General features: G+C 40.5%; 1 protein-coding gene across 1 annotated transcript; it reads left to right on the top strand.

Annotated features, from left to right (window-relative positions):
• The first annotated feature begins 1,268 nt into the window (after window positions 1-1,268).
• Window positions 1,269-23,391, top strand: RAB32 (RAB32, member RAS oncogene family). The gene is made up of 3 exons (XM_081943020.1): window positions 1,269-1,826; window positions 19,197-19,480; window positions 21,983-23,391. Exons 1-3 carry the CDS (start codon window positions 1,598-1,600, stop codon window positions 22,130-22,132), a joined length of 663 nt encoding a protein of 220 aa, XP_081799146.1. The 5' UTR covers window positions 1,269-1,597; the 3' UTR covers window positions 22,133-23,391.
• Window positions 23,392-25,811: the final 2,420 nt, after the last annotated feature.

Consider the following 25,811-nt stretch of genomic DNA (forward strand, 5'->3'; position numbering starts at 1 on the left):
TTGTGTTGGGGGCGCCTATGGTGGCCTGAGGGCTCTGCTAGTAAAAACAGGCTCCCGAGTTCCATTTTCGGCTGAGGCCGCCGCCTGCAGCCCTCTGCCAGCCAAAATGGAGCACATGTGATCCGCCCATGGCCCTCGCAAATTCCATTACTGCTGGCAGAGGCACTACAGGCCAGTCCTTTGCTGTTTCCAGGGCCACCCCACAGGCCAGATCTTAGTACCCTGCGGGCTAGATTTTGGCCCTGGGCTTGAGTTTGACACCCCCCCCCCCATCAACTTATCTTTGCTACCGGTACGCATATGTGAAGCTCGCAAGCGCCACTTCCACACATACACAGGACCTTCCGCACATGCATAGCGTCAAAAATGGGACATCACGACATCCGAGGGGGTTGAAGGCGCCTCCCACCGCCACCACTGATTCACCTGGACTGGATAGAACCGGCTGAATTGCACCATCGCCCCTGCTCCAGTGCAACAACTTGCCTCCAGAAGTTGTGTGTGCTCCAACACTGGAGGTTTTTAATAAGAGATTGGACAACCATTTGTCTCAAATGGTATAGAGTTTCCTGCCTGAGCACGGGGTTGGACCAGAAGACCTTGGGGTGGGGAACTGTGGCTCTTTTGCGACTTGTGGACTTCAACTCCCAGAATTCCAGAACCAACATAGCTGCCTCAGGAATTCTGGGAGTTGAAGTCCACAAGTCGCAAAAGAGCCACAGTTCCCCACCCCTGCGGTAGAGACTTAGACTTAGAATAACTTCATTGTCACTCTTAAATGGTAGATTAATCGGCATACATTAAAATGGAATTTCGTTGCATACAACTCTCAAAGGGTCACCATCTCCAATATACACTACGTAAACATGACTGAAATAAATAAATTACAAAATTATGTGCATATCCACATATATTATACGACATAGAGAAACAACAGTCTGATTCGGATGTATATGGCGAGGGACATCCAAGGTCCTTTCCCACTCTGCTATTCTATTGCATTCTAATGCAAAAGGCGATTCGACCCTATAGTGTAGCAACCGAGCTACTAAGAGACAAGCGCTGTTGTTTTCCTCCATCCGCCTCGCCGGAGGGATTTTACTCCATGTTTCCGCCTGCAGCGAGCATCGAAGAGTACACAGCTGGCTACGCCTTTCTCCCGCTTGGCTGATGTTTCTCCGCGCAGCTCCCCCCCCCCCCCGCGCCGCGCTGCTTTCCTTTCAAAATAAAAGCCGCCAAGCAAAATGCACTTTTTGCCTGTTTCCTCCCCTAGCGAAGAAGCGCCTCTAAGAGGGGGAGCGAACGGCCTCCGCCCCCTTTCACAAGTTTTATAACTCGCCGGGTTTCCGCGTCCTGTGACTCCAGTCAGGTGGTTCCCGCCTTCTTTTTTCCTCCGTCCCTGCCGGCTGTGGGGAACATCTCTTCCCGCCAAAGAAGCGGCGTTGGACAAAGAAAACTCCCGGAGTTGGTGGGGCGGGGGGAAATCCACGCGAGAGGGAGCGCTCCCCCTCTTTCCTTCCTTGCTCCCGCCAGTACTGGGCTTTCCCACGAGCGCGGGTCGAGGAGGGTGGAAGCCGGGCTGAGTGGCGAAGCCGGAATGGCTGGAGCAGAGAGAGGCGGTGTCGGAGTGCCTGAGAACCGGGAACATCTCTTTAAGGTTTTAGTCATCGGGGAGCTGGGTGTCGGCAAAACAAGTATCATCAAGCGCTACGTCCACCAGCTCTTCTCTCAGCACTACCGGGCTACCATCGGGGTGGATTTCGCTCTCAAAGTCCTCAACTGGGACACCAGGACTCTGGTCAGGTTGCAGCTCTGGGACATCGCAGGTGAGAGAGAGAAAGAGGGGGGGGGGAGGGCAGGAGAAATTGGGCTTTCTGGAAAATGGACAATCTGGCCAGACTGGATTTCTTCAGCTGGAAGGGGAAAGTCACTTTGCATGTTCTGAGACCTTGTGAGCAAGTTGCAACTGGCTTCCTTCCATAAGATAAAGACCACGGGGCATAATACCTTGAGTTGCCCTGAAGCGAATTGGGGGAGGCTTCGACTTCGGGTCCTTTTCTCAATTCTAAAATCCGTCCCGTTTGCTCCTTTCTATATAGCTCGAGAGAAAGTATGAGAAATTGTGCTTGGGTTGAATTGTACTACGCTGAGCTCCTGAGAGGAGGGAGCTTGTTAAGGATTCTGGGAGTATGTTTTGCTCTAACTTGGAAGAATCTATTTGTTTGGAATACACTTACTAGTATCTTTTATCCTGTGTAGATTTACACCTTGTATGTACACTGAAATACATAGGAGTTTTTTTTTCTTTAGTTTACCCACTTCCTTTTGTTCTTTGAAGAAGGGGTAATTCATTCAGGAAAAATGCCAGAGGTTAATAAACATTTACACAAATTTTAAAGATGGACAAATATATAAGGATTTTGTTAACATTTCCAGCTTTAAACAGCCCTCCTCCCCTCTGGCCAAGTGTTTTCTGAGCAGCTGTTTGATAGTAGAATTCCAAAAGAGTAAAACTTGTTTTCATACTGATGATGGGAAAGCTTCATCTGTTTGATAGTGACAGCTATGGCATGGGTTAGGAAAGCACACCTACTTTGGTGTTTCATTTATAACTTTCCAGATAGTCTGCAGAAGAACTGGAAGAGATTTCTTTGTGTGTTTTACTGGTGGTCACTTTGAAAATAGTAAATATCTGAAAAGCAATTGTGAGATTTATGACATTTGCTCTCCTGGTCAGTAAACTGGGACTTTTTCTCAGCTTGCTTTTTTTTCATTATTTGAAGTTCTGGAAGTGGTAAATTGCAGAGAACTTTAGTATGAAGTTTTATACTGCTCTGTTTTGTGTGATCTTATGGATAAGTCAAATTAAATTACTTGTCCCTTAGATACTTATCCAATTCTGCCTTTAAACCTTTTTACAGAATTAAATGAGACATATTCTAGACTCTAATCTTGCTCCTAAAACTGGGTGTAAGTAGATTATTTGGGGCCTGTGTTTAAGTGACAACGTGGGAATTACAGCTAGATATTAGGGTTGATAATTTTTAGAGTAATGCATTTTATAAAAGGCATATGCGTTTGTGAACTACTGACTATCATGTAAGTGGAGTGGCTAAAGCAGCATTTCTCAATCTTGACCATTTTAAGATGTGAGGAATTCAACTCCTAAAATTCCCTAGCCAGCATGCAACAAACATTTTGCAGCCTTTTTACAAATCGTCCTTTCAATTGAGGTTTTCATTTTTAAAGCTTAAAAATCTATTTAATAAAACTATTAGGTAATAATGTATCCCAATGGTAGGAAATAAACTTTTGAGAAAAAATGGAAAATAATGCGATATCTTTTTACATCTATAAAATCCTTGTTCAAAGATGTGTTTGCATATTATGAGTATTGCTCTGGAAAACTTGGTATTGTTTGCAGATTGCTTGCAAAATCATTTATCAGATTTTGCAAGCAATAGAGACATATTTCCCCATGATCCAGCTAGGCCCCTTCTACTGGTATTTTAGTTTCAGGGGAATAAGAGTGCTAGCAGTTGCCACATGAATATATTTAACAGTTTAGTTATTGCTTTATCTGAATAACAGTGTGTGAGTACATATGTAATATATGAGAAAGACAGTTGATGTAGTATAGGACTTACAGGTGGCATTTTGTTAGCAGTATTGAATGTTCTCATGAACCAAATGTAGTTCTCCACAAATTGCAATTTTTTTTATAAAAGGGTGTGACTCCAGTTACAACATGTGATAGTCATTCTGCACAACTGCCTAGTCTTCTGTCTTTGTATCCATATATTGCCACACTTGAGATACAAAGGCAAAAATGTTCAGCTAGTACACCATCAAAATTGTCAATCTTTGAGGCATATAGAAGAGTATGGTTAAGTATTAGAGAGTAAGTTTTGTTTAAAGCTGATTTCTAAAACATTAAAAATAAAATGATTGTCCAGTGAAAGAAGCTGACTAAACTGGTTCAGACTATAATTCCCATTATAGGAATCAAATAACATGAGATTGTTCATTTAAATCCTTTTAATCCATATCAGGCCAATAATTTATTAAATCAACTCAAAAGAGCATAATAGCGTGTAAGCCTTCTAGGTTCAACAAGAAGATACTAAATAAAACTGAAAAGTACGAGAAATTTTTTTTCACTTCATGTGTCTGAATGTAATTACAGTCTGCTCTATTTACAGCCTTAAACTATAAATCTTTTGAACTTAAAATTCTTCACAAATGAGAAATCTTTTTACTGTAGTTAATAAATTTTAGGACATCACAAAAGGCCATATGAATTTGCTTTATTTTTCTTTAGGTAAAGTGTTAAAAATAGGATGAGGCACACTAGAAGGGAAAAATATTTTAGCATGAAGTCTGCTTCATGACTGTCTTAAAGTCTGTACTATAGGTAGTCTTTATTTAATGATCATTCATTCAACAACCAATATTATGAAGGTGCTGAACAAAGGACTTTCCGAACCCATATGACCAAAGATATGGCCATTGCAGCACTCCATGGTCATGTAATTGGAATCTGGACACCTGGCAACCCATTCACAATTATGGCTGACATGCCAAGTGCCTGGTAATCATGTGATTGCCATTGGAAATCTTTTCCTGCTAGCTTCCCCAGAAAGTCAATTGGGAAGCTGTCATGGAAGATTGCGAGCCAATGCCATCTGCTGAGAGGAGTCTCCCCCTCTAACTGAAAAGGTCTGTCCCCAAATCCAAGGAAGATTTTTCAGCCATAGAAGATTTGCAACCCCAGAGCAGAGAGGCAGTATGATAAGGTAAGAGTAAGTAAGGTAAGAGTACAGGGTGCCTTAAGGCAGGGGGAGGCCCGGGCAGACCCATATGAGTGTTTCCCTGCTTACTGGCTGAAAATGCTGCTTGGGTTTTGGCAAGGAAGATTTTCAGCTTCTGAGGAATGGCAACATAATAAAGTACAGCAAGCAATGGGGAGTTCCTTGGGGTGACAAAGACCCGCAAATGCAGGCGTCTCTTTTTCAGGCAAATGAAGGTGTCTCTTTTTCAGGGGTTGAAAATCCTGCTTGGAATCTGACAGAAAGAATTTTCAGCTCCTGAGTATAGAGTCTGCTCTGAGGCTCCCCCAGTCCCTTGAGGCACCCCACATCCCTTACTTGGGATTCCACTTAATGATCCACCAACTTGCTTTACAAGCACAACTAGGAGTGCTGAGTGTGGTTATTAAGTAAAATGGTCACATGGCATCTTGCTTAATGACCACTTTGCGCCATGATTAAGATTCTGGTCCTTAAGCATGGGCTACCTATAGTATTGTTAAAATGAGGTTACACCTAACCTTCAAAGTCAGAATGATTTCCTCCAGAAAAATCACATTAGTTCTTCATTGACATGCTGGGTTAATTGTATGGCAAAGAAAAGGACATGTTAGCATCCCCGACCTATTCATGAGTGATGCTTCCTATTTGTAAATGTAGTGTGGGAGTAGAGATTATGTGGTATATAGCACAACAATTTTCCTGGAACATATAAGGATTTAAGAAATTAATCAGTCTGTGCCTAGTAGATAATAAGCTTGATACTGCTTTTTGTGGTTTACTGACTTCTTACAGAGTAGCCTATCCACAACAGGTTTAGTTGGTTTTATATTGAGTTTTCTGAAACGCCTTTCACTCTTTTTCAAACTTCACCAATGGCATCTTTTCAAAACTTCAACACAATTGAATTATTAGTGTGTTGGGTACATGCAGGCAATCTGCCAATAAAGCTTACCAGCAATACTGCTCCTTTAGGAGACTTCTGCCTTCTGTCTAATTACTTCTTGCTGGTGGCCTTTGGCTGGGATGAACTATAAATCCATCCTAACTATTGGCCATGCTAGCTAAGCAGATTTATGCGGAAGGGGAAAAGGCTAGGATTGGGAATTCCTTGTCTGCAAAGCAGGCAAATTGAGGAGAGAGCTTTTTCGGTTTGGCTACATTCCTGAAACATATTTTACCTGGTTGCTTAATTAAATGATTTTCTGTATTTGCACAGCTGAGCCATAAATTAGCCTAACAGGCAGGATCACACAACATCTTTGCCCAAAATAGAAAATAAGTGCTCCAAAGCTTAAACAAAGTTAACACATATCAACCTAGTACCTGCTGCTTAAATTCACCTGCTAGTTTTTATTCAGGTTGGTTAAGAGGTTGGGCATATACAGTGCATATGTATTCTGTCTTGTGGTCTCAAGAATGCCCTTCTATAAGCTTTATTGCACTATTCTTGATAGCCAACTTGAGTGCTTATATAAGCAGAAAAGAAAGTTGTCAGTTTATAAGTACATTACTGTTCAATATAAATCAAACTTTCTTAATTGAAATACTTGTATATTGTTCCAAGGTAGGGAAAGAACACATTTTTACTGTAACACATGTGAGTGTGTCAGTCTGTGTAGTGTGTAGAATAAGCCATAGTGGCCAAGGTTTATACAGTGTTAGGCCAGTTTTATAAACCATAAACCTTGGTTTGTGCATAGAACTAAAGCAAAGAAAAGGAAACCATATTATGTCTGTAGAGATTGTCAATCATCCAGGTCACATTTGTTCCAAAGGTGCTTTTCCAAAAGGCAACTGGACTTTCTTGTTTTTATTTCTTTGAAAACGTTTCACGTCTCATCCAAGTTAAACTGAAGAAGCTTCTTTGATGAGAAACAAAATGTTTTTTAAAAAACAAGCAAACCCCAAGAAAGTCTAGTTGCCATTGTAAAAGCACCTTTGGGAAAACCCCATCAGGGTTTGTATAATGTACAGATTCTGCCATTGGCTTTATTTTTAGATGATTGTGGAAAGCACTGCCCAAACAATGCTAATGTAACCAAACTAGGTATCTTCCATTTTAAAGCTTGTAGAGAAAAAAACATGGCTGTACCATTTAAATATAAGGAGGAAAGTCATATTTGGAAAAAAAAGTTAAAATAAACTCCTAGATAGAAGTTAAAAGTGTGGGCAATAGGGACATCACTATCTTTATAGAAGAACATCAGCCTTCCCCAACCTAGTGTTTTCTAAATCTGCTAGATTTCTAATTCTCCTAACCCTTGCCAGTAAACTCAGTGACTATTCTAACTGGCGATTATAGAGTTTGAAAGATACTGTTTGGACAAGACTGAGTTCACACTGTAGTTCCAAGAGAACAACTACCCCATCAAATGGAAAAGTACTGAAATTAAGGAGACATACTAATTCTTATGCAAATAGGGTATTCCCCCCCCCCCTGTTAACACAGGCCTAGATTTTTAATCTGATTTTTACTATTTTTAATAGATATAACCAGTCTCTCATCTCCCAAATTTATAGTGGATTGTAAACAGTGGTGGGTTGCAAATATTTTTACTACCAGTTGAGGCATGCTTCCCTGTGTGCGCAATGCTTCTGCACATGCATAGAAGCATCCGGGTGGGTGGGCGACGCCTCCCACCGCTACTACTACCGGTTTGGCTAAACCAGGAGCAACCCACCATTGATCATAAATTAATACATCTTTGTTTACTGAAAAAATTACTTGGGAAAGAGATTGATAATGGTGTTGAACCACATCTTTTAATCAATTTCTTGCTATAACTCTTCAGCCTTTTCCCCCCTTGATTCATCCTGTAAAATTCAGTGAATGCCTTTCTAAAGTGGGATCATGTTGGGTTCTATGCTTTGATACGACTTGAGAGTCAGCTGTTGAGAGAAGCTATTTCTGGGGGAGTGCCAATACCCAAGTATGTCTAAAGTAGCTTTTTTGATCTTGGTCCAAATAATTTGCCTGCTTAACTTACATTAATGGGTTCTGCAAAAGCAGATTGTATTTGAGCTGCTCTCCCAATGCGGGCTGAGTACTACAGAAGACCTCAGGAATACATGGCTAAGAAGTGCTTGACGCATGAAGGAATTCCTGCGGCTTGTTGCTTTAGTTTTATGTTGTGGAAGGGCATGGTAGAATACGGAAGTGACTGCTCATTCCATTATCACATGAGGAAACCCTTGTGAATGAAAATCCTCTAGTCTTCATTTTAGCACATTTTCAGATTGCTTCTAAGAAAGCAAGACTTTTTAATAAAAATCTTTTTCTTTGTCAATGTACTAGAAATTTGAGTCCTTTAAAATAAAGAACAAATGTTCAATGTATGAGTAGAGAGGAATTTTCAAAAATGAATTATACATCTGGGAAAATAAACTAGAGAGACTATAAATAAATAATAAAAGCCTATACTAAATCTTCAACCTGTGGAAGGGCTTTTTTCTGCATGCAGTGTATGTGATTTGACTAGGTTTGAAGCTTTAACAGAGCAAATAAGGGAGAGTAGTTTCCCAAGTTGTGTTGTTTTATAACAGCCTTGTTCATCTTGGCTTCCTCCAAAGTTCATCTTAACTCCTGATTGTAGGAATTTTAATGCAGTACATCTGGCAACAAATTCTGTTCTACAAAAGTCCTGCCTTTTTCACCATCATACAGCTTTGCAAATGCATGAGTGTCAGTTACTGGCTGCTCAGTAGAATTTTTCTGCTTCTTCAGCTTCAGGTGGTTAGTAAAAAAATTGAAGGCATGGAAATGAGTGCAGTCTTTTTAATCTGTTCATCTGTCATTATTTTTTCAGTTGTACAACAAAGCGTGTTTCTTGTTTTCAGATCTGTGAAGAAATTGTGTGATTTGATGATCCTATACACAATAAGAAAAAAGAGCAAAATCAATAGTGCAATGAAAAAGCAGACCCACACAAAATAAAATAGTTTAATGTAAATTCTGAGCACTCTGCACAATGGAACTGAAATGCCTGGCCAAATGGAAAGATCACTTGGATTACAAAATAAGATTTTAGCACACAAATGTTCAGCAATAATAGCAAATGTCGGCTTGAGTAGAAGCCAGTTGATGTTATGGTTAAGGCACCACTGGGATCCTGTGAGTTTTAGTCCCTCCTTAGGCACAAAGCCTTTGGGCCAGTCAGTCACTCTCTCAACCCTAGGAAGGAGTCAATGGAAAACCACTTCTGAAAACTGCAACAAAAGAGGCATTCACTCAGAGTTAACACTGACCGGAAGGCACACAGACATAGGCTTGGAGACACTTACTATAGGTACAATTCCCCCACTTGGTTATAATGGCTGTCTGGTCATTTTAAGCTACTGCTGTAAAGAGATGTGAATATAAAATGGAATGAAATTTATTGTGTACATTACCATTACCTTTTTGGAAGAAAATATGCACAATATCAACCAAAGGCTATTTCTTTCCTCAATTGCTGTTCTTTCTTCTTTAGAAAATAATTCAGTTCTTGGAAAGAAATTAAACAGCAGAAGCTAATACCTGAGAAGCTGCAATCCCAAAATGTAAATATAATGCTTTTGAATTACACTGGTGACACATAGATTTATACTGAAGACTAGGATGTGTCAAATAGAATTATTTCATGGTTTTGATTCAGTTCTGAACATTTTTAATGCAAATGTGTTGTGAGTATACAAATGCAAATCTGCATCATTTATTAAAACAATTTTAAGCATTATGCAGCTGCTGCAAGTATAAACAGAATTCCAGAGAATCCTGGGATAATTTACAAGTAAACATAGTTAAATCTAAGAATTATAATAATGCCACTATTATCTAAAAATTGTGAAAAATTCACTTATTCTGATAACTCAATGCCTTGAAATTTTACAAGTTGCAACTGATATAAAGGCATAGGGTTTTCCCCCTCATAATTGTGCAATTTCCTGATGGACTGAATGCAGAAGCAGATTGTAAGCTGCTTTGGCAAACAGTAAAGTGACAGCTCTGATGCAGAAAATTGTTCTCCCCCCCCCTTCTTTCCTGTAACATGCAGCTTTTGGAATGGGGTAAAAAGTTGTTCAATCTCTTTAAAGGAACTAGGAGGAAGCACACACTGCAGGTTACAACTGCCTCTGGTATAAATTGAGTCATTTCTCTAACTGTTCTAGCTGGTCTTTCCCTGTTGCTTAAGAACTTCAATGTCATTTTACATTTCATTAAGCAAAAAGAAAAAGAGCTGTAACAGATCCGTCACTTTGAGGCTTAGATTTTTAAACCTATCGCATTAGATATTTTACAGAAATCCTACTTTATAATGAACTAGAATAATGAGAGTACTTCTTCACCATGGGTTCTAAAATCTCCCACATTATTGTGTAGAGCTATTAATTTCAGTTGCAGTCATTATCAAGGTAAATTTTGAAAGAGCAGATGGAGAAAAGGAATATCATGGGAAGAAATGACACTAGAATTGCCTACACCTGTGATGGTGAACCTATGGCATGCATGCCACAGGTGGCACGCAGAGCCCTCTCTACGGGCATGCGAGCTGTCGCCCCAGCTCAGCTCCACTGCGCATGTGCACATGCCTCCCGCCGGCCAGCTGGTTTTCGGGTCCCTGTTGTGCATGGGCGGGGTGCATGCAGGAGGCACATGTGAGGAGGGGGCGCATGCAAGAGATGCACTCACATATGTAGGGCTGGGGCGCACGGGGGTCGGATGTGCATGCATGGGGTTGCACATGTATGGGCAGGGGCACATGGGGTCACACATGCATGCGCAGGTAGTGGGGCTCACGGAGGGTTGCACACGCATTGCATTATGGGTGTGCACGCACGCTTTCAGCAGTCAACACCAAAAAGGTCAGCCTAGACTTTGTAAATGTAGAGTTGTAGTTTTGTTTTTAGGAATTAGCTATTAGAATTCTGCAAATCATTTGAAAAAATGTGTTTTTGAAAAGACAGAAACGTGTAAAAAGCATCCCTTTGGAATTGTTAAAGCTGCCATGTTCTTTTCCAGGCTTACAAAGTTACTATTTTTCAGACACGTTCAGCTGGAGCATGTGATAAAGCAATACTACTATTTCATTAATTAGGTTCAACAAAAAAAAGTAGGTTATTCTTTCTTACAAAATGAAAGAAAATGTTCAGTGTTTCAGGAGCATGCGTGTGTGTTTTTAAAGATCATGTAGACTACTACTATTGTTGCTACAAACATAAATACTGTGTAGGTAGAAAGGAGAAGTGAAGCCACACAAAATTTGATATTGATACCAATGCATAGTTGTGCAAGAGGCAAAATTAACACCGTTCATGCATCAATGTTAATAAATGCATGGAGCAAAGAAACCACTTGAAGGTTGAGCGCATAGGCTTCAGGACCTTTCAACCATCTGTGTACATATATAGAAGACACTGCTACAGGGATAGCTGGTGAAACTAGCTATCCAATAATGTACAGTGGCCTAGGGCCTCAGGCCAAAAACCTAGAATTGGTCGTATTTCCGGGAAAGGAAAGTGAGTAAGTATGAATGTGAGGATCATTAAATAAAATTCATACAGCATATGTACTATAGCTTATAAACTTTAATTAAGCCATCTAGTTTTATGTACTGACTGATCCCGGCAGCATCACTAAGCTTGGCAGGGTTGCCACGGGCTTTTTTAATTTTTGTCTTTTTAAATTCTTATGTCATCTGGTGGCAACTTAATTATTAAACGGAGGATTCAGCTGTGGGTTCTCTTGGGTTTGTTTCTGTAGGTTTTTTTTTTTCAATGGGACAAAGAACACGTTCAAGTTTTTATTCAGGAAGAAATAAGTTGGCAGTTATTTACATCTGTACTTCGCCTTGACTGAATTAGGGTTAAGAGATAGTTGTATGGAGGAGTCGAGATTTGCCTTTTGCCTAAACAATCTCTTAAATATAGTCCATGTTTGCTTTCTCAGCATTGCGTAGGTTTTTACTATGGTTGTTTAGGCATTGAAACCTTGAGAATTCGCTGAGTTTGCTTCACAGTTGCTGAACCTATGCATTATAATATTTGCAACTCATGGTAAAACAGACAAATGGAGAGAAAGTTGTCTGTTAAAATCAAATGTCCATTAAATTACAAATGGCTTTTTTTCAGCCCCTCAAAACACTCTTGTATGGGAAAATATGATTCATTGATCATAATAATTGTAATAATCCCCCAAACTTTAGAGATTGTTAGTGTTGACCCAGAATATATTGCATCTAAGTCAGGGGTACTGCTGGGTTTCTTTCCTCCCAATTCAATGGATTTTAAAGAAAAAAGGATAATATAGAATAGTGAACATCTGTTTTTGAGGGAAACTGTCCAAACTTGTTTATCAAACAATGGATTTTAACTTGTTTGGGGAAAATTCAATTGATTTCAGAAATGTGGACAAAATTCCAAAAGATTTTTTTTTATTAAATCCCCAATCTGCTAAACTAAAGTCCATTAAATCAAATATTTATCTTGCTCTCTTGGGAACAGCTTGTTTAAAATTCTAATAGAAGGAGTTCAACATCTTCTCACCCTGATATTTAATTATTGGCTTTATGGCTCAATCTTTGTGTTGTGATTCATATGTATTATGTAATCCGTTGAAAGGTGTTTGTGACAAGACCAGAGATGATACATTCTGTTTCAGCAGAAGCAGGAGGCTGACTACATTACAGGATATCTGTTGTTATAAAGCTGAGCTTATAAACCCAGATGCCTGACATATATCCCATATACTTGTAACCCATAGGTCAATGATGGCTAACCTTTTTGTCACTGTGTGGCAAAAGTGCACGCACTCACATGACAGTGTGGGCATGCATGCCTACACCCATAATATAATACGCACCTCCGCTGCACATGCGCATGTGACACATACACACACCCTATGCCTCATTTTGGGTTTAGCAGGCCTCCCTGAAGCCTTCTGGGACCAAAAATGATGTGCGGTGGCGCCTCCCCCTCCCTGCACTCCCTCCTGTGAATGCCTACGCTGTTACAGGAGTTATGTCAGCTTTGTATGCAGCTTTATTCCTCTCTAGCATTCATCTCCATTGTTTGTGATGCATTTCCTGCCTCTCTAGGATTTACCTCTATCTGCTCCTGTGAGGCACTTCCTGTTCCTATTGGATGTATATCGATGGCTTGTATAGTGTTTTTCAGAGACCTGAAAATCATCTGGCCGTCGGAGCATGCTTGGTGGAGCTCAGCTGGGGCTTGCGTGCTGGCAGAGAGGCCTCCGTGTGGCACCTGTGGCATGCATGCCATAGGTTCACGGCCATAGGTATTCATATCCTATCACTGTTATTATTTCTGTTATAAGAAATATAACACATTCTCAGTTATCGCACAATTTGCTTACTTGAGCATGAACTATTACTATTGTATATGAAGGCCCAGAGTAGAATTAATCCAATTATTTTGGATTCCAGAAAGAAATTCTTAGATGTCATTAATGAATATATTAAGAACATTTTATTTTCTTCTCATTTTTCTGGAAACATGAAGGGCTTAAAGGAATTCCTTTTATTGATACTCATGATACTGAACACTTAAAATATCTGGTTTGACAAGTACCTGATCTTTAGCACCTCAACATTTATATTTATTTCTCTGGTAATTTACTGAATTCAACCATTTTAGTAAATATATCTGTGTTAACTCAAGCATTCTCAACTCTTTTTTTATGAACTATTCATGAAGATCATGACTACATAATTAAAATTATATGCAACTATGAATTTTCTGTCATGAATATTTGTTTGGATTTATTCTCAACTGATTTCTCCATAAACAGTTACATTATTGTGAAGTTGAAGGCAGATTTTAAGTGGAACCAATTTTAGGCCTGTCAAGGAATTTTCTAAATGGTTCTCAAATGTCAGCATGAAAAACCAGATTCACACATGAAAGTTCTACTTAATTGGTTTATTACTATAGTCTATGCACAGGAATCTGCTCAGACTAGTGTTTAGCACTTGGACAGAACTAGATAAGCATTAATGGCATTCAAAAGGGATTGGACTTCGTTCTTTTGTGGCTATGTAACAATTCTAAACTGATGCCTTGTTTAACTTCTCCCCCTGGCTCTGCTATGTCTCCTACAAAAATACAAATTCTTTTCATCCATAGATCTCTAAGACTGCTGGGTCCTAAATATATCAATGTTTTTTGCTGTGTATATCTCTACCTTTACATAATTGTGTACATCACGTGTCTAGGACAATGTACATACTCAAATTTAGACAGAACAAATTATATTCTATTCCAGTGATGGTTAACCTTTTCGGCACCAAGTGCCAAAACTGGAGCGCACGGAAGAGAGCAGCTGCCGGTGCACATGCATGCCAGACTAGCTGGCCAGTGGGCATGCGCACAATGGAACCCGGAAAAGCAGCAAGTGACGGTGCATGTGCCCACAGAGAGGACTCTGCATGCCATCTCTGACACACGTGTCATAGGTTCGCCATCACAGTTCTGTTCCTTTCTCAGTCCTCAAATGTGAATAAAATTTCATTTATATTTTGAACTGGTATGCATTAAATATTTTATATACTATTCACTCTTAATTTATAATACTTATGTTAGGGTTCTAAATACCATGCAGAATAAATCATTGTCCAAGGCAAAACATCCTTAATGGTGCAATTTATTCCGCAGGCATGTTAGCACGGCTATGGAAAATTCCAACTCTAAATTACATCCTGTAAGTTCACCCAGTTGAAAGTTCATGATCTCTCCCCACACCCACAAATCCATCACATGTTCCAATCATCATCTTCCACGCTGGCATGTACACCCATCTTCTTCCGGCCAGGTGTCGAGGTGCGGAGACAAAAGATGACCTTGGCTTCTACAAAGGAATGTCAACAATCCATTCTACAATCCTACTCCTTTCTATTCCCCCCTCCCAACTACTACACTAATGAAACAGCATAGAAAATTATAAGAAAGTGTGGCAGGCCAAAGATCCTAAAAAGAATATAACTACAGGCCTGACAGGCGGCCTCTCCTCAAAAGAAAAACGTTTCCTGCAAAGAGAATAACATAAAAGTTAACATAACAAAATTAACCACCTCTTCTCCACCCAGGGGAACCCCTTGACTTCTCGGGAAACTTCCCATTGAATTGCTTTACTAACTTCTCCACTTTTAGGTTCCCCCTGTTCACCCAATTAGCTTCAGGCCAAGGGTAACCCTTCCAATGCACTAAGTACTGTAAGCAACCCCTATTCAGCCTAAAATCTACAATTTTTTCCACCTCAGATTGTGTTTCCCCTTCCATCACTAAAGGAGGAGATTGAGCTTGGGTGGATGCTCTTCTGTTAGACCCAATTACTGGTTTCAACAAGCTACAATGAAATTCTGGGTCAATTTCCCCTAGACTTCTGGGTAGACTGAGTTGAACTGTAACTGAGTTAACTATCTTCACTATTGGGAATGGACCTAGAAATTTTGGACCCAATTCCTTGCTAAGCATTTCTAATCTTATGTATTTGGTAGATACAAAAACATTGTCCCCCACACGGTAGGGGTTTTGGAGCGAGCGAAGTTGATCATCTTGCTTCTGGTAGGCTTCTGCCGCAACTGCTAGAGCCTTCTTCGTATTCTCCCATCCTTTCTTTAGCATGTCCATCCATTCACTCAAAGACATGAAAGAAGGAGGTTCTCTAGGCAGCTCAGGCATAGCAACAACTTCCATGCCACTGGTAATCTGGAAACCCGCTAATCCTCTGCTGCTGTGGACCGCATCGTTGTACGCCACTTCGGCGAAGGGTAGCAAATCCGACCAGTTGTCGTGCTGATAGTCCACAAAACACCTGATGTATTGTTCCACCACCGCATTGGCTCCCTCTGCTGCGCCGTTCATGCTGGGATGAACCTCTGAGCTCAGTTCTTGTGTGGACCCAATGGATCTCAGGACCTCTCTCCAGAACTTGGCTGTGAACTGGACTCCGCGGTCTGAAATGATCCTCTTGGGTACTCCATGCAGGCGATAAATGTGTTTCACAAACATTTTCGCTAATTCGTTTGCAGATGGCAATCCTGAGCAAGCAATGAAGTGTGCCTGCTTAGAAAACAAATCAATAACAGTCCAAATTACTTTATGCCCACTGCTGTCTGAGAGTTCCATGATGAAGTCCATTGTGACCTCTTCCCATGGCCGTTTCGGGCTCTCTGCTGCAGGTGCTGTAGGTTCTGGGCTCTTGGATCCAATCATCCACGGCTGGCCTTGTTCCTCCTCCGAGGCCTCCCCCTTGGTAGGACTCTTCGTCACCTGAAGTTGGGGGTCCTCTTCCAGAGGTCGGTTGGGCATTTCCCCCTCCGAGGCCTCCCCCTTAGTTGGACTCTTTGTCACCTTCAGTTGGGGATCCTCCTCTGGAGATTGTTTGCCCTTTTCCTCTTCCGAGGCCTCCCCCTTGGTAGGACACTTTGTCACTTTAAGTTGGAGATCCTCTTCCAGAGGCTGTTGGCCCAGATGACTTTTCTGTGCGGGCATCTGGGGCCCTCTCTTTACCACCATGGCGACTGGTACACACATTTGTTCTTCGGCAATTCCCTCCTCCGAGGCCTCCCCCTTGGTAGGACTCTTCATCACCATAAGTTGGGGATCCTCTTCCAGAGGTCGTTTAGGCTTTTCCCCCTCCGAGGCCTCCCCCTTAGTTGGACTCTTTGTCACCTTAAGTTGGGGATCCTCCTCCGGAGAATGTCTGCCCTTTTCCTCTTCCAAGGCCTCCCCCTTGGTAGGACACTTCCTCACCTTAAGTTGGGGATCCTCTTCCAGAGGTTGTTGGCCCAGATGACTCTTCTGTGGTGGCATCTGGGACCCTCTCTTTACTGCCGTGGTGGTTGGTGCGCACGTTTGTGGCATTGGGGCTGGAGCCAAGCACTCTGACGCTCTGTGGCCAAGTTGACAACAATGGTGGCATTTAATTGGGCCCCACGAGGAATGGAACCTAGTTACATCTCTAAACTCAGGAACCGTTTCATCACACTGCCTTGCTCTCCAACTTGCAGCTGCCCCCTTGGTAAACCCTTCTTCCATGGTGGAGATTGCTTCTCTGTAGGAAGGTGGAGTAAGAACCTTTTGGGGCATTGCAGATGCACCTTGTCCCGCTTCCCATCTTGCAGGCCTGGCTTTGGTAATCCCTTCTTCCATGTTGGTGATTGCTACTCTGTAGGAAGGTGGGGTAAGAACCACTTGGGGCCTTGCAGGCGCACATTCTCCCGCCATCCACACTGCAGGCCTCTGTTTGGTAATCCCTTCTTCCATGGAGAATTCTTCTCTGTAGGAAGGTCTGGTAATAACCTTTTTGGGCCTTGCAGGGGAGACTGGAACGGGTGGGGAGGTCAATCCCTCGGTTGGCCACTGCCCAGCTTTCTGCCATGGTGCCATCTGCTGAGGGGAGGGCAGGTGCCCACTGGCATCCCTCCCATCCATGACCTGGGGTTAAGACCCATCCCGGGGTTGCCTGCTTCACAGGTTGCAGCTCAACCAATGATGGCTGGCTAGGGGGTTTTACGTGCCAAGGACCCTCCTGCTGGCTTGGAGGAGTTATGGGCCAAGTAGGTGCCCTTTGCTGGCTTGGATGAGTTATGGGCCAAGTAGGTGCCCCCTGCTGGCTTGGAGCATTTCCCCATGCTGATGGCAAAGGAGTTGGTAAGTAGCATCTCTTCCATCCAAGTCCTGGGAGGAAAGCCCAATTTACTGCCCAATTTGCTTCATTTACTGGTTGCAGCCCCATTTGTGGTGGCTTGCAAGTGACAGATGCTGGAAAAATTCCTTCTTCCTGCCTCCTTTGAAATTCCCATTTTGAAAGGGAATCCTTCTCCCAGCTAATTGCAGGGTGACAAGCCATTTCATTTATTGCCGTCTGGAAGGAGCCCAAACCTCTGTTCTAGGGGTTTTTTCCCCCAAGCCTTGTTTCCAAGCTGGGGGGAAGGAGGGGGAGTATGCACTCACAATTTGCTGAAGAAATATTTCTGCGTCTTTCCTTCGTCTTGTCATGTCTCCTCCTGCATTCCTCATGATGCAATTAAACTGGAAGCAGCATTCCATTGCCTTTGAAGTTCCGCACTCAGCTTCTTATCACCAAAAGCTTCTCATTTATTCTTCGCTGATATTTACGCTGTCCCGGTCAGCATTGGGAATACCGAGACCCCATCACCAGATCTTCCATCACCAGCCCTTCCCCCTTGATAGGGGCAGGGAGCTAGTGAAATATTTTTAAAGTACAGAGTTGGAATAATGTTAGGGTTCTAAATACCATGCAGAATAAATCATTGTCCAAGGCAAAACATCCTTAATGGTGCAATTTATTCCGCAGGCATGTTAGCACGGCTATGGAAAATTCCAACTCTAAATTACATCCTGTAAGTTCACCCAGTTGAAAGTTCATGATCTCTCCCCACACCCACAAATCCATCACATGTTCCAATCATCATCTTCCATGCTGGCATGTACACCCATCTTCTTCCGGCCAGGTGTCGAGGTGCGGAGACAAAAGATGACCTTGGCTTCTACAAAGAAATGTCAACAATCCATTCTACAATCCTACTCCTTTCTATTCCCCCCTCCCAACTACTACACTAATGAAACAGCATAGAAAATTATAAGAAAGTGTGGCAGGCCAAAGATCCTAAAAAGAATATAACTACAGGCCTGACAACTTATATTTAACCTTTGTTTTGCCATACTTTGCCATAGTTATTTAGGAAAACTCCGATTAAGTGTCTTCCACTTCTCCAAGTATTTTGATCGTTGCAATTTCCAATATTCTGCTGAATTTCAAATATTCTCCCCCAGCCTCTTTAAGGAAGCAATCTTTAATACTACCCATGTTTCCCCGAAAATAAGAACCTGTCTTATTTTATTTTTTTGCCACCAAAAAAGGCACCAGGTCTTATTTTCGGGGAGGGGTGTTGTCCACTGACTCGCCTCACTTTGCACGTTGCCTCCAGCCTCCTTTTCACTCTCAGAACCCTTCAGGAACTTCTTCGAATGGCAAGGCCAGCAAGGCTTTCCTGAAGACCTTTGCAGCGAATAACAGAACTCCAGATCGATCTAGAGCTCTCTTATCGGCTAGAGAGGCCTTCAGGAAAGGCTTCAAGAAAGCTTTGCCAGCTGCAGAAGAAACGGGCTGAGGTATTTGAGGCCTGGCTGCAACTATTCGAATGTAAACAGTAGGGCGACTCCATCCCACACCCTGTTCCCACCCTAGCTTAATTTTTACCCATGCACCCTGGAGTGGGTGGAGTCTTAATTGGGGCTTATTTTGGGGGGTAGGGCTTATTTTGGCTGCATGTGTAAAAATCAAGCTAGGACTTACTTTCTGAGTAGGTTGTATTTTCGGGGAAACACAGTATAATCTATAATACTTGCCCATTTATCTTTCAGGTCAAGAACGCTTTGGAAATATGACCAGAGTATACTATAAAGAAGCTGTGGGAGCTTTTGTAGTTTTTGATGTCACCAGAGGATCAACATTTGAGGCAGTTTCCAAGTGGAAACATGACTTGGACAGTAAAGTAGCGCTCCCCAATGGCAGCCCAATCCCAACCATTCTACTTGCCAATAAATGTGACCAGAAGAAAGACAGTAGCCAAAATCCTTCTCCTTCTCAGATGAATCAGTTCTGCAAAGAGGGAGGCTTTGCTGGATGGTTTGAAACTTCTGCTAAGGTAAGGCTATTCCTAAAAAAAGAACCTCTCTGTGTGTTTCAGAACTGATCTGCTGACCTAACCCAGCCTTGTCGTTTGATGCTGCTAATTCAGAATTCCACAACTTCTTGCTTTCTGGATTTCTAGATATTATCGGTTACATTGATCTTAAAGAATCAAGAAGAACTTTAATGAAGAAATTAAAATGGTTTAGGCAAACCGATCAGTCGGCAGAGATATGTAACTGGATGTTGTCAGCAATGGGATTTACTTTACTTTACTTTACTTTACTTTAGCAAAAAGCTAAAATCTTACACAGCTATATTTTTTTGAATGGTGTTAGCCCTTTCCCCATTCTTTTGAAAGCCTACATTTTTTGATAATATAATAGCCCCAATGTTGCAAAATTATGTTTACCTGTACATGTATTGCAATTCTATTTTTTCAGTCTTCATCCAGTATGGAAACTTAAAAGTGATAATGAGCTTATGGAATTCTATGTTTTTCATCTTCTTTTATAACTGCAGTAAAACTTTGGTCACAACCATAATTTATTCCATAACTTTGGTCACCAACTGATTTGGTTGTGACCAGAAAATAATTTTGGAAATTTGGCGCTTACAAAAAATGGCGTGAAAGGGAAAATCGGCCACGAGAGGGGTGGGGGTGTTGTGAATTTTTTGGTTGGAACATAGGTTCTACTGTATATTGCTAAACATGAAATAGGAATAAATTGTCCGTAAAGTCTATAACAACAATGAAAATAAATAATTAAGGGCTTGATCATCATTATATGACCCCTTTTTCTTTTTTTAAATTTACTCAGAGAAGTTGAATCAAAGTGGTTTAAAAATGTTGCCAACATCAAATGATTTGTTACGGCCTATATTTATTTAATGATGCTTGGCATGCATACAAAGAAAATTTTTGCCAGCTGCTGAACATAGCAGGATAATCCCTTCGAGTCATATTTTAACTTTACATTCATTCGTTTAGTTCTTTTATGGTGCACATAAATGATCTGGTCCTTAATTTTTGTGGGGGGTGTGTGTTGATGCTCATGGGAAGAAAGTAGAACAAAAGAAAACTCAAACTCAGGCTGGCCTTTTAATAAAAGACCACAACAACCTGGGACGGTGATTGCTGGCAGAAAGCTCAGGTGCATATGGTCTAAAAAAGAAAGAGGCAGCCACCATTCCTTGCTCTGAACAAGCATTTAAATACCTACTTGTGAATCTGTTACTTATCATAAACAAGTAAAAAGTATAAATTCAGAGATGGAAAAGTTGATATTTGATTAAAATCTAGATATTCTTTCTTGAGTCTATTCCTGAGAAAAAGTTGTAAAGTTCAGTGGCTAAATACATCCTCAGTATAATGAAGGGTTTTCTTTTGGGCTATGTTCTCACAACTTGGCAAGGAGTAACATAGTTTATTTCTTTGTGATTCAATGGGCTGAATCATTTAAATCATGATTTATATCACTAGTAAAAAAGCTTGATTTAAATCAACTCAATTTAAATCATATTTTTTAAAGAGCAACTGTCACCTCTGTCCCATAGCGGCTCCTCCTCTGACTCGCTGTTGCCTCACCAACAGTCCCATTTATTTTAATGGGACAGCTGGCGATGCAGCAGTAATACAACAAGGTGAAGGATGTGGCGGGCAGCAGGTGAGTGGATGCCAGCTAACAAGTTCTGCCATGATGGATCTGAAATGACAGATACTCTTTCAATGTAAGAACTCATTCTTGCTGGTAGCTAGAATCTTTAATATTATTATTATTTGCAAACAAAATGAAGGTTTCCTATTTAGCTTGGAGAGCTTGGATTCATTGAATGCGTTTACCAAAAATGTAAAATACTGCACAATACACAGCCTCATGCTACATAACTAAGCTCCATTTCATGCTGAAATCCTGTTAACTGTACATTATTAGTTAACATATTGTATGAATCAAGACCATCATGATTTATTTAATGTATATTATGACACTGTATGCTGGCTAAATATGACATTAAACTCTAGTCTTCCAAGTGAAGAGAACGTACGTTTTTTACATATACCAGTAGTCATATAAGGCAGGATGAATGTCTTGCTTGGCCTTTTACCATGGTGAATCAAGAAAGAAATAGCCCAGCAGCTCTCAATTCTTTCTCTCAGTTCAAATAAACCAACTTACGGATCCCAATGTCATGTTTGAACATATACAATGTTTAGTGCCTGTTTGGCAGGGTTCATGCAGTGAGGAAAATCTAATAAAGATGCTAAGCCAATACATAGTGTATGTTGAAAGCATAAATTCAGTTTTTCTCCAACTGCAATTTGTTGCATTCCTGCAAAGGTCAGCTGCAGTGTAAACTAAGACAATTTCTAAGGACAGTGACATGTTTTATTAATAAATTACTTCCAACAGTCTCTCTAAAAAGCAGAGATCTAGATACCGTATTTATACTGAAGCATTATGCACTCTCTTGATCCTTGTGTGCAGGAAAGCATTAACTTGTCTCCTGGTCTCCTTAGGATAACATCAACATTGATGAAGCTGCTCGGTTCTTGGTGGAAAACATCCTTGCCAACCTGAAAGCCTTCCCGAATGAAGAGAATGACGTTGATAAATTAAAACTGGGCCTGGATCCCCTAAAAGCAGAAAGTAAATCCCAGTGCTGCTAGACATAGGTCTTGCATCAATACATCATGAGAGCAGGATGTTTGTCTTTCTCATGTTGGACAGCTGCTGTGGTGCTTAATCACAACTATCTTGTGGGGTATTAAGTTCTTCACATTCCATGGTGTTTACATTTTTAAAAAAAATCAAATAAGACTTAAGAGTTACACATATGCTATTTTCTTATTGGTAAGCTATTTAGTATAGTCACAAGCTGGCATCCCTCTTTCAACAGGTAGGATCTAGATGAAAGACTTGGCTTCAATTCCTGGTTATCATAGTGTAATTGCAGAACTAGAGTAGCAAAGGCAGTTCAGTTGGAATTATTCATTTTATTAAGAACTATACATTTCCTTATTTTTTTTTAATATGGGTCAAATTTCTTTACCACCTTGCTCTAACGTTGCTTGTCTTCTTGTTTAACAGTAGGACTCTGAAACAAAAAGACCAAAAGCCCTTGGGAGCCATAAATAATTCTGAGGCAGGACTGAGCAGGGATTCCTCATTTATAACGTGCCTTAAAGTATGTAAGAATCTAATGCTTAGAATATAAGGGTAGTTGGCTAGTGTGAAAGAACTAAGAATATATTTGTGCAATCCTTCAAATAAATGAGTAACAATTCATTTCTGACTGTTTGGGAAGAGACTGTCTCTGGTATATTTTCACGTTAACTAAAATTATGTACAATGAAATTTGAAAAGTGATCCCTTACTGTATAAGGACAGTTCTTTTCAAAAAAATGCATGATGTCTGGGATGAACATGAATAATGTTTATTTTTATGAAACCACTCAACAGAAGACTATCTTTTAAATTAGAGATGATTTAACCTACAAGTAGTCTTTTTTAAAAGCAGGCTATTTTTTTTATAGATGTAATATTTCGCCAATTAACTATTTAACACAGGGAATTAAGAATTGATAATGGGGCATACTTTCATGCACAAGAATAATTTGCAAACGTACACTTGTGTCTTAAGAAATGTTCATTGTTATTCTTGATGATGTCTGTGAATGTTAGGAGAAAAGACTACAAAGAAATACTTTCACATTGCAGTTAATATTTACAACTGTGGGGTCTACTCTCTTTTCTGTATATTACACCGGTCAAATGTAACCTGTCACCTGCTGCAAACTGCAAAGTACTTTGGACTACAGTGACACTCTTCAGATTTAGACTGGGTCATATATGTATTTTTGTGTATCTGATGCTGTATTTAATATTAATGCAACCTATATAATAAAAATACTTAAGATTTTTATAAGATACTGTCAGGTAGATTGTCACTTGTACAAACAGAAGAATGCAAAGAACATACCTCAGGTTGATAATCTTATATTCTAGGCCTGTGCTACCTTTGTAGAAATTTATATGAAGTCAGCTATGTTTTAAATCTTGGTTTGTCAAAATATTCTTTGTTCCTTTGGTTTTCTACTTAAATGCCGAATGTTCTTGAATATATTAGGTTCAAATTCTAAAATGAGCAGATCCGTTTAAACAAAAAGTCAGCGTGCTCTATAAAGAAAAATAAATAGAGACCGTAAAATTACAAAAAGTTCCAAAAGACTTCAGTACAACTGATTTGGAAAAAACATGTTCATTCATCTCAATCTTTGTTTTTGAAACTAAGATATAGCAATTTTATACAGAATGATTTTCAGCAAGCTTTCAAGATGTTACTTTTAAGTGCTGTATAACCCTCAGGAAAGAAAGCACACTTGCACTTGTATAGATTCAAATAATGCTGAATATGAGATTCATAGTGTTTGCTAATGGTTAAGATAATAAAGTTTTATGTCCTTCACTTTAGATCATCCAGTGAAAAAAATACACCTTTTTTGTAATACGGAATTCAGCTGCTTTGCTAGAATAATATCACATCATTTTAAAAACCAGATTGTTTATTTTTTTCAATTTCAATTTCATATTTCCCTTGTTTAAACATTAGCAACATGTCTTATAATATGTTTCTTAATTATTGACCATGCATATTCTGAGAACTGTGAAATTATTGACTTGAAGTGCTGAACGATTTAGTTTTGCATTACAAAGTTTAATAGGTCTGTGATTGAAGAAATAAATATGTCAAGAATTTTAGAAGGAGAGACAATGCTTGTTCCCAACATTCAGATGACTGGGATCATTTCCCCATTTTATATCATCTAGTCCTGAACATTTTAATACTTTTATACAAAATAAATGCAGTTGGCAGCATATTACATTAGCAAAGAATGGACACATGTCATTATGTGTTTATATTATGAAATGTAATATATTCATCTGAAATGCACCAAATGGGGAGCAAAGTATTCTTTCAGTAATAACAAGATTACTAAGTCATATTCAGTCATTTGACTATTTAATTATTTAAAATACCTTTCTATGAGAACTTTTGAGATACACGAAAAGCATCTGGAAGCTCCAGTTGGTACAAAATGCAGCAGCCTGCATGGTTTTGTGCAGACCTCGATGTGCACATATGTCACTTCTCCCACGGGAGCTGCATTAGTTGCCGATTTGCTTCTGGGTGCAATTCAAGGTTCTGATTGTTACTTTTAAAGCTCTTCATGGCTTGGGACCAGGTTATCTGAGAGACTATCTCTTGCCGGTCACATCCACCTGATCCACTAGAGTGAGAAAGCAAGTGTTCTGACCTAGGCTTCCCAAGAGCATGCAGCAAACTCCTTGTCCCAACAAAAATCCCTTTTATTAATTTACTGTGAATTCTGCTCCTTCACATCAAGGGAGGATTTATAGTCACAAACTTTATCTGGCTTGGAGAGCTAACAGGCCGATATCTGCAAAACCTGGCAAGGAATCTTGGAGAGTCATGAACCGATTAAGCAAACTAATAGTCTCCTGCAAACTCCACTCCCCTTTCGCTCCTCTTATTTCCTCTGGGAGGGCCATTCACCGTCCACCTGTGGCCTTACTCCCAAGTCGACCCCTGTTCTTTAGCTGTTCCTTTCTTCTGGCAACTCTGCACATGCGCACACTGGGAAGAGGCTCCAGCTGTTCATCTGCCTCACTGATGTCTGACTCTGAAGGCAGCCAATAACTAGCATATGGCTCTGGCCCCCTTTCTGCCTCTGACACAGCCCTCATCAGAGCCTTCCCCAGACTCCAGTACTGGCCCATGTTCCTCCCCAACCTCAATACTATCCGAATCTACTGACTGCTCTGCTGACTGCTGGCGGACCACAACAGCAAGGAAGGTCCTGTCGTCTAAGGAGGTATATCTGGCGGGATTCGGAAGAACAGCTTTCTCCATGGTGACTCCCTCCCTTTGGAACATCCAGAAAATAGGCTGGCCCCCACTCTGACACTCTTTCGGAAGCCCTGGAGACATTCTGCCAGTAGGCCTGGAGAATCCATTAAATGGCTGGTATGAATGTGTTGTAGCAGGAGTGGGGGGGTTGTTATTTTATTATTTTTATTTCTTTTATATTGTGTTTTTATTTCCTTTAAACCGCCTTGAGTCACTGAGCAATTAGGCGTCAATATAAATTTCCCAAAATAAATACGTTCTCATGAGAAAACCATGCTGTTTTCAGACAAACATGATAAAGATTGCCCCAATGGCTTATGCTGATAGACAAATCTCTTGATGTGAAAAACAGTTGCACAGTTTAGCATAAGCTTAAAAACGAGAGATCTTAACAGGTCTACATTCTGTGCAACTTC

The sequence above is a fragment of the Natrix helvetica genome (assembly GCF_964273705.1).
Source record: "Natrix helvetica genome assembly, chromosome: 2".
NCBI lineage: Eukaryota > Metazoa > Chordata > Lepidosauria > Squamata > Natricidae > Natrix > Natrix helvetica.

Excerpts from the sequence above, each read along its gene's own strand:
- RAB32 (XM_081943020.1), top strand. The coding sequence starts at position 1,598 with ATGGCTGGAGCAGAGAGAGGCGGTGTCGGAGTGCCTGAGAACCGGGAA. Across the intron at positions 1,827-19,196 it reads GCAGCTCTGGGACATCGCAG|GTCAAGAACGCTTTGGAAAT; the intron begins GTGAGAGAGAGA and ends TTTATCTTTCAG. Across the intron at positions 19,481-21,982 it reads GGTTTGAAACTTCTGCTAAG|GATAACATCAACATTGATGA; the intron begins GTAAGGCTATTC and ends TGGTCTCCTTAG.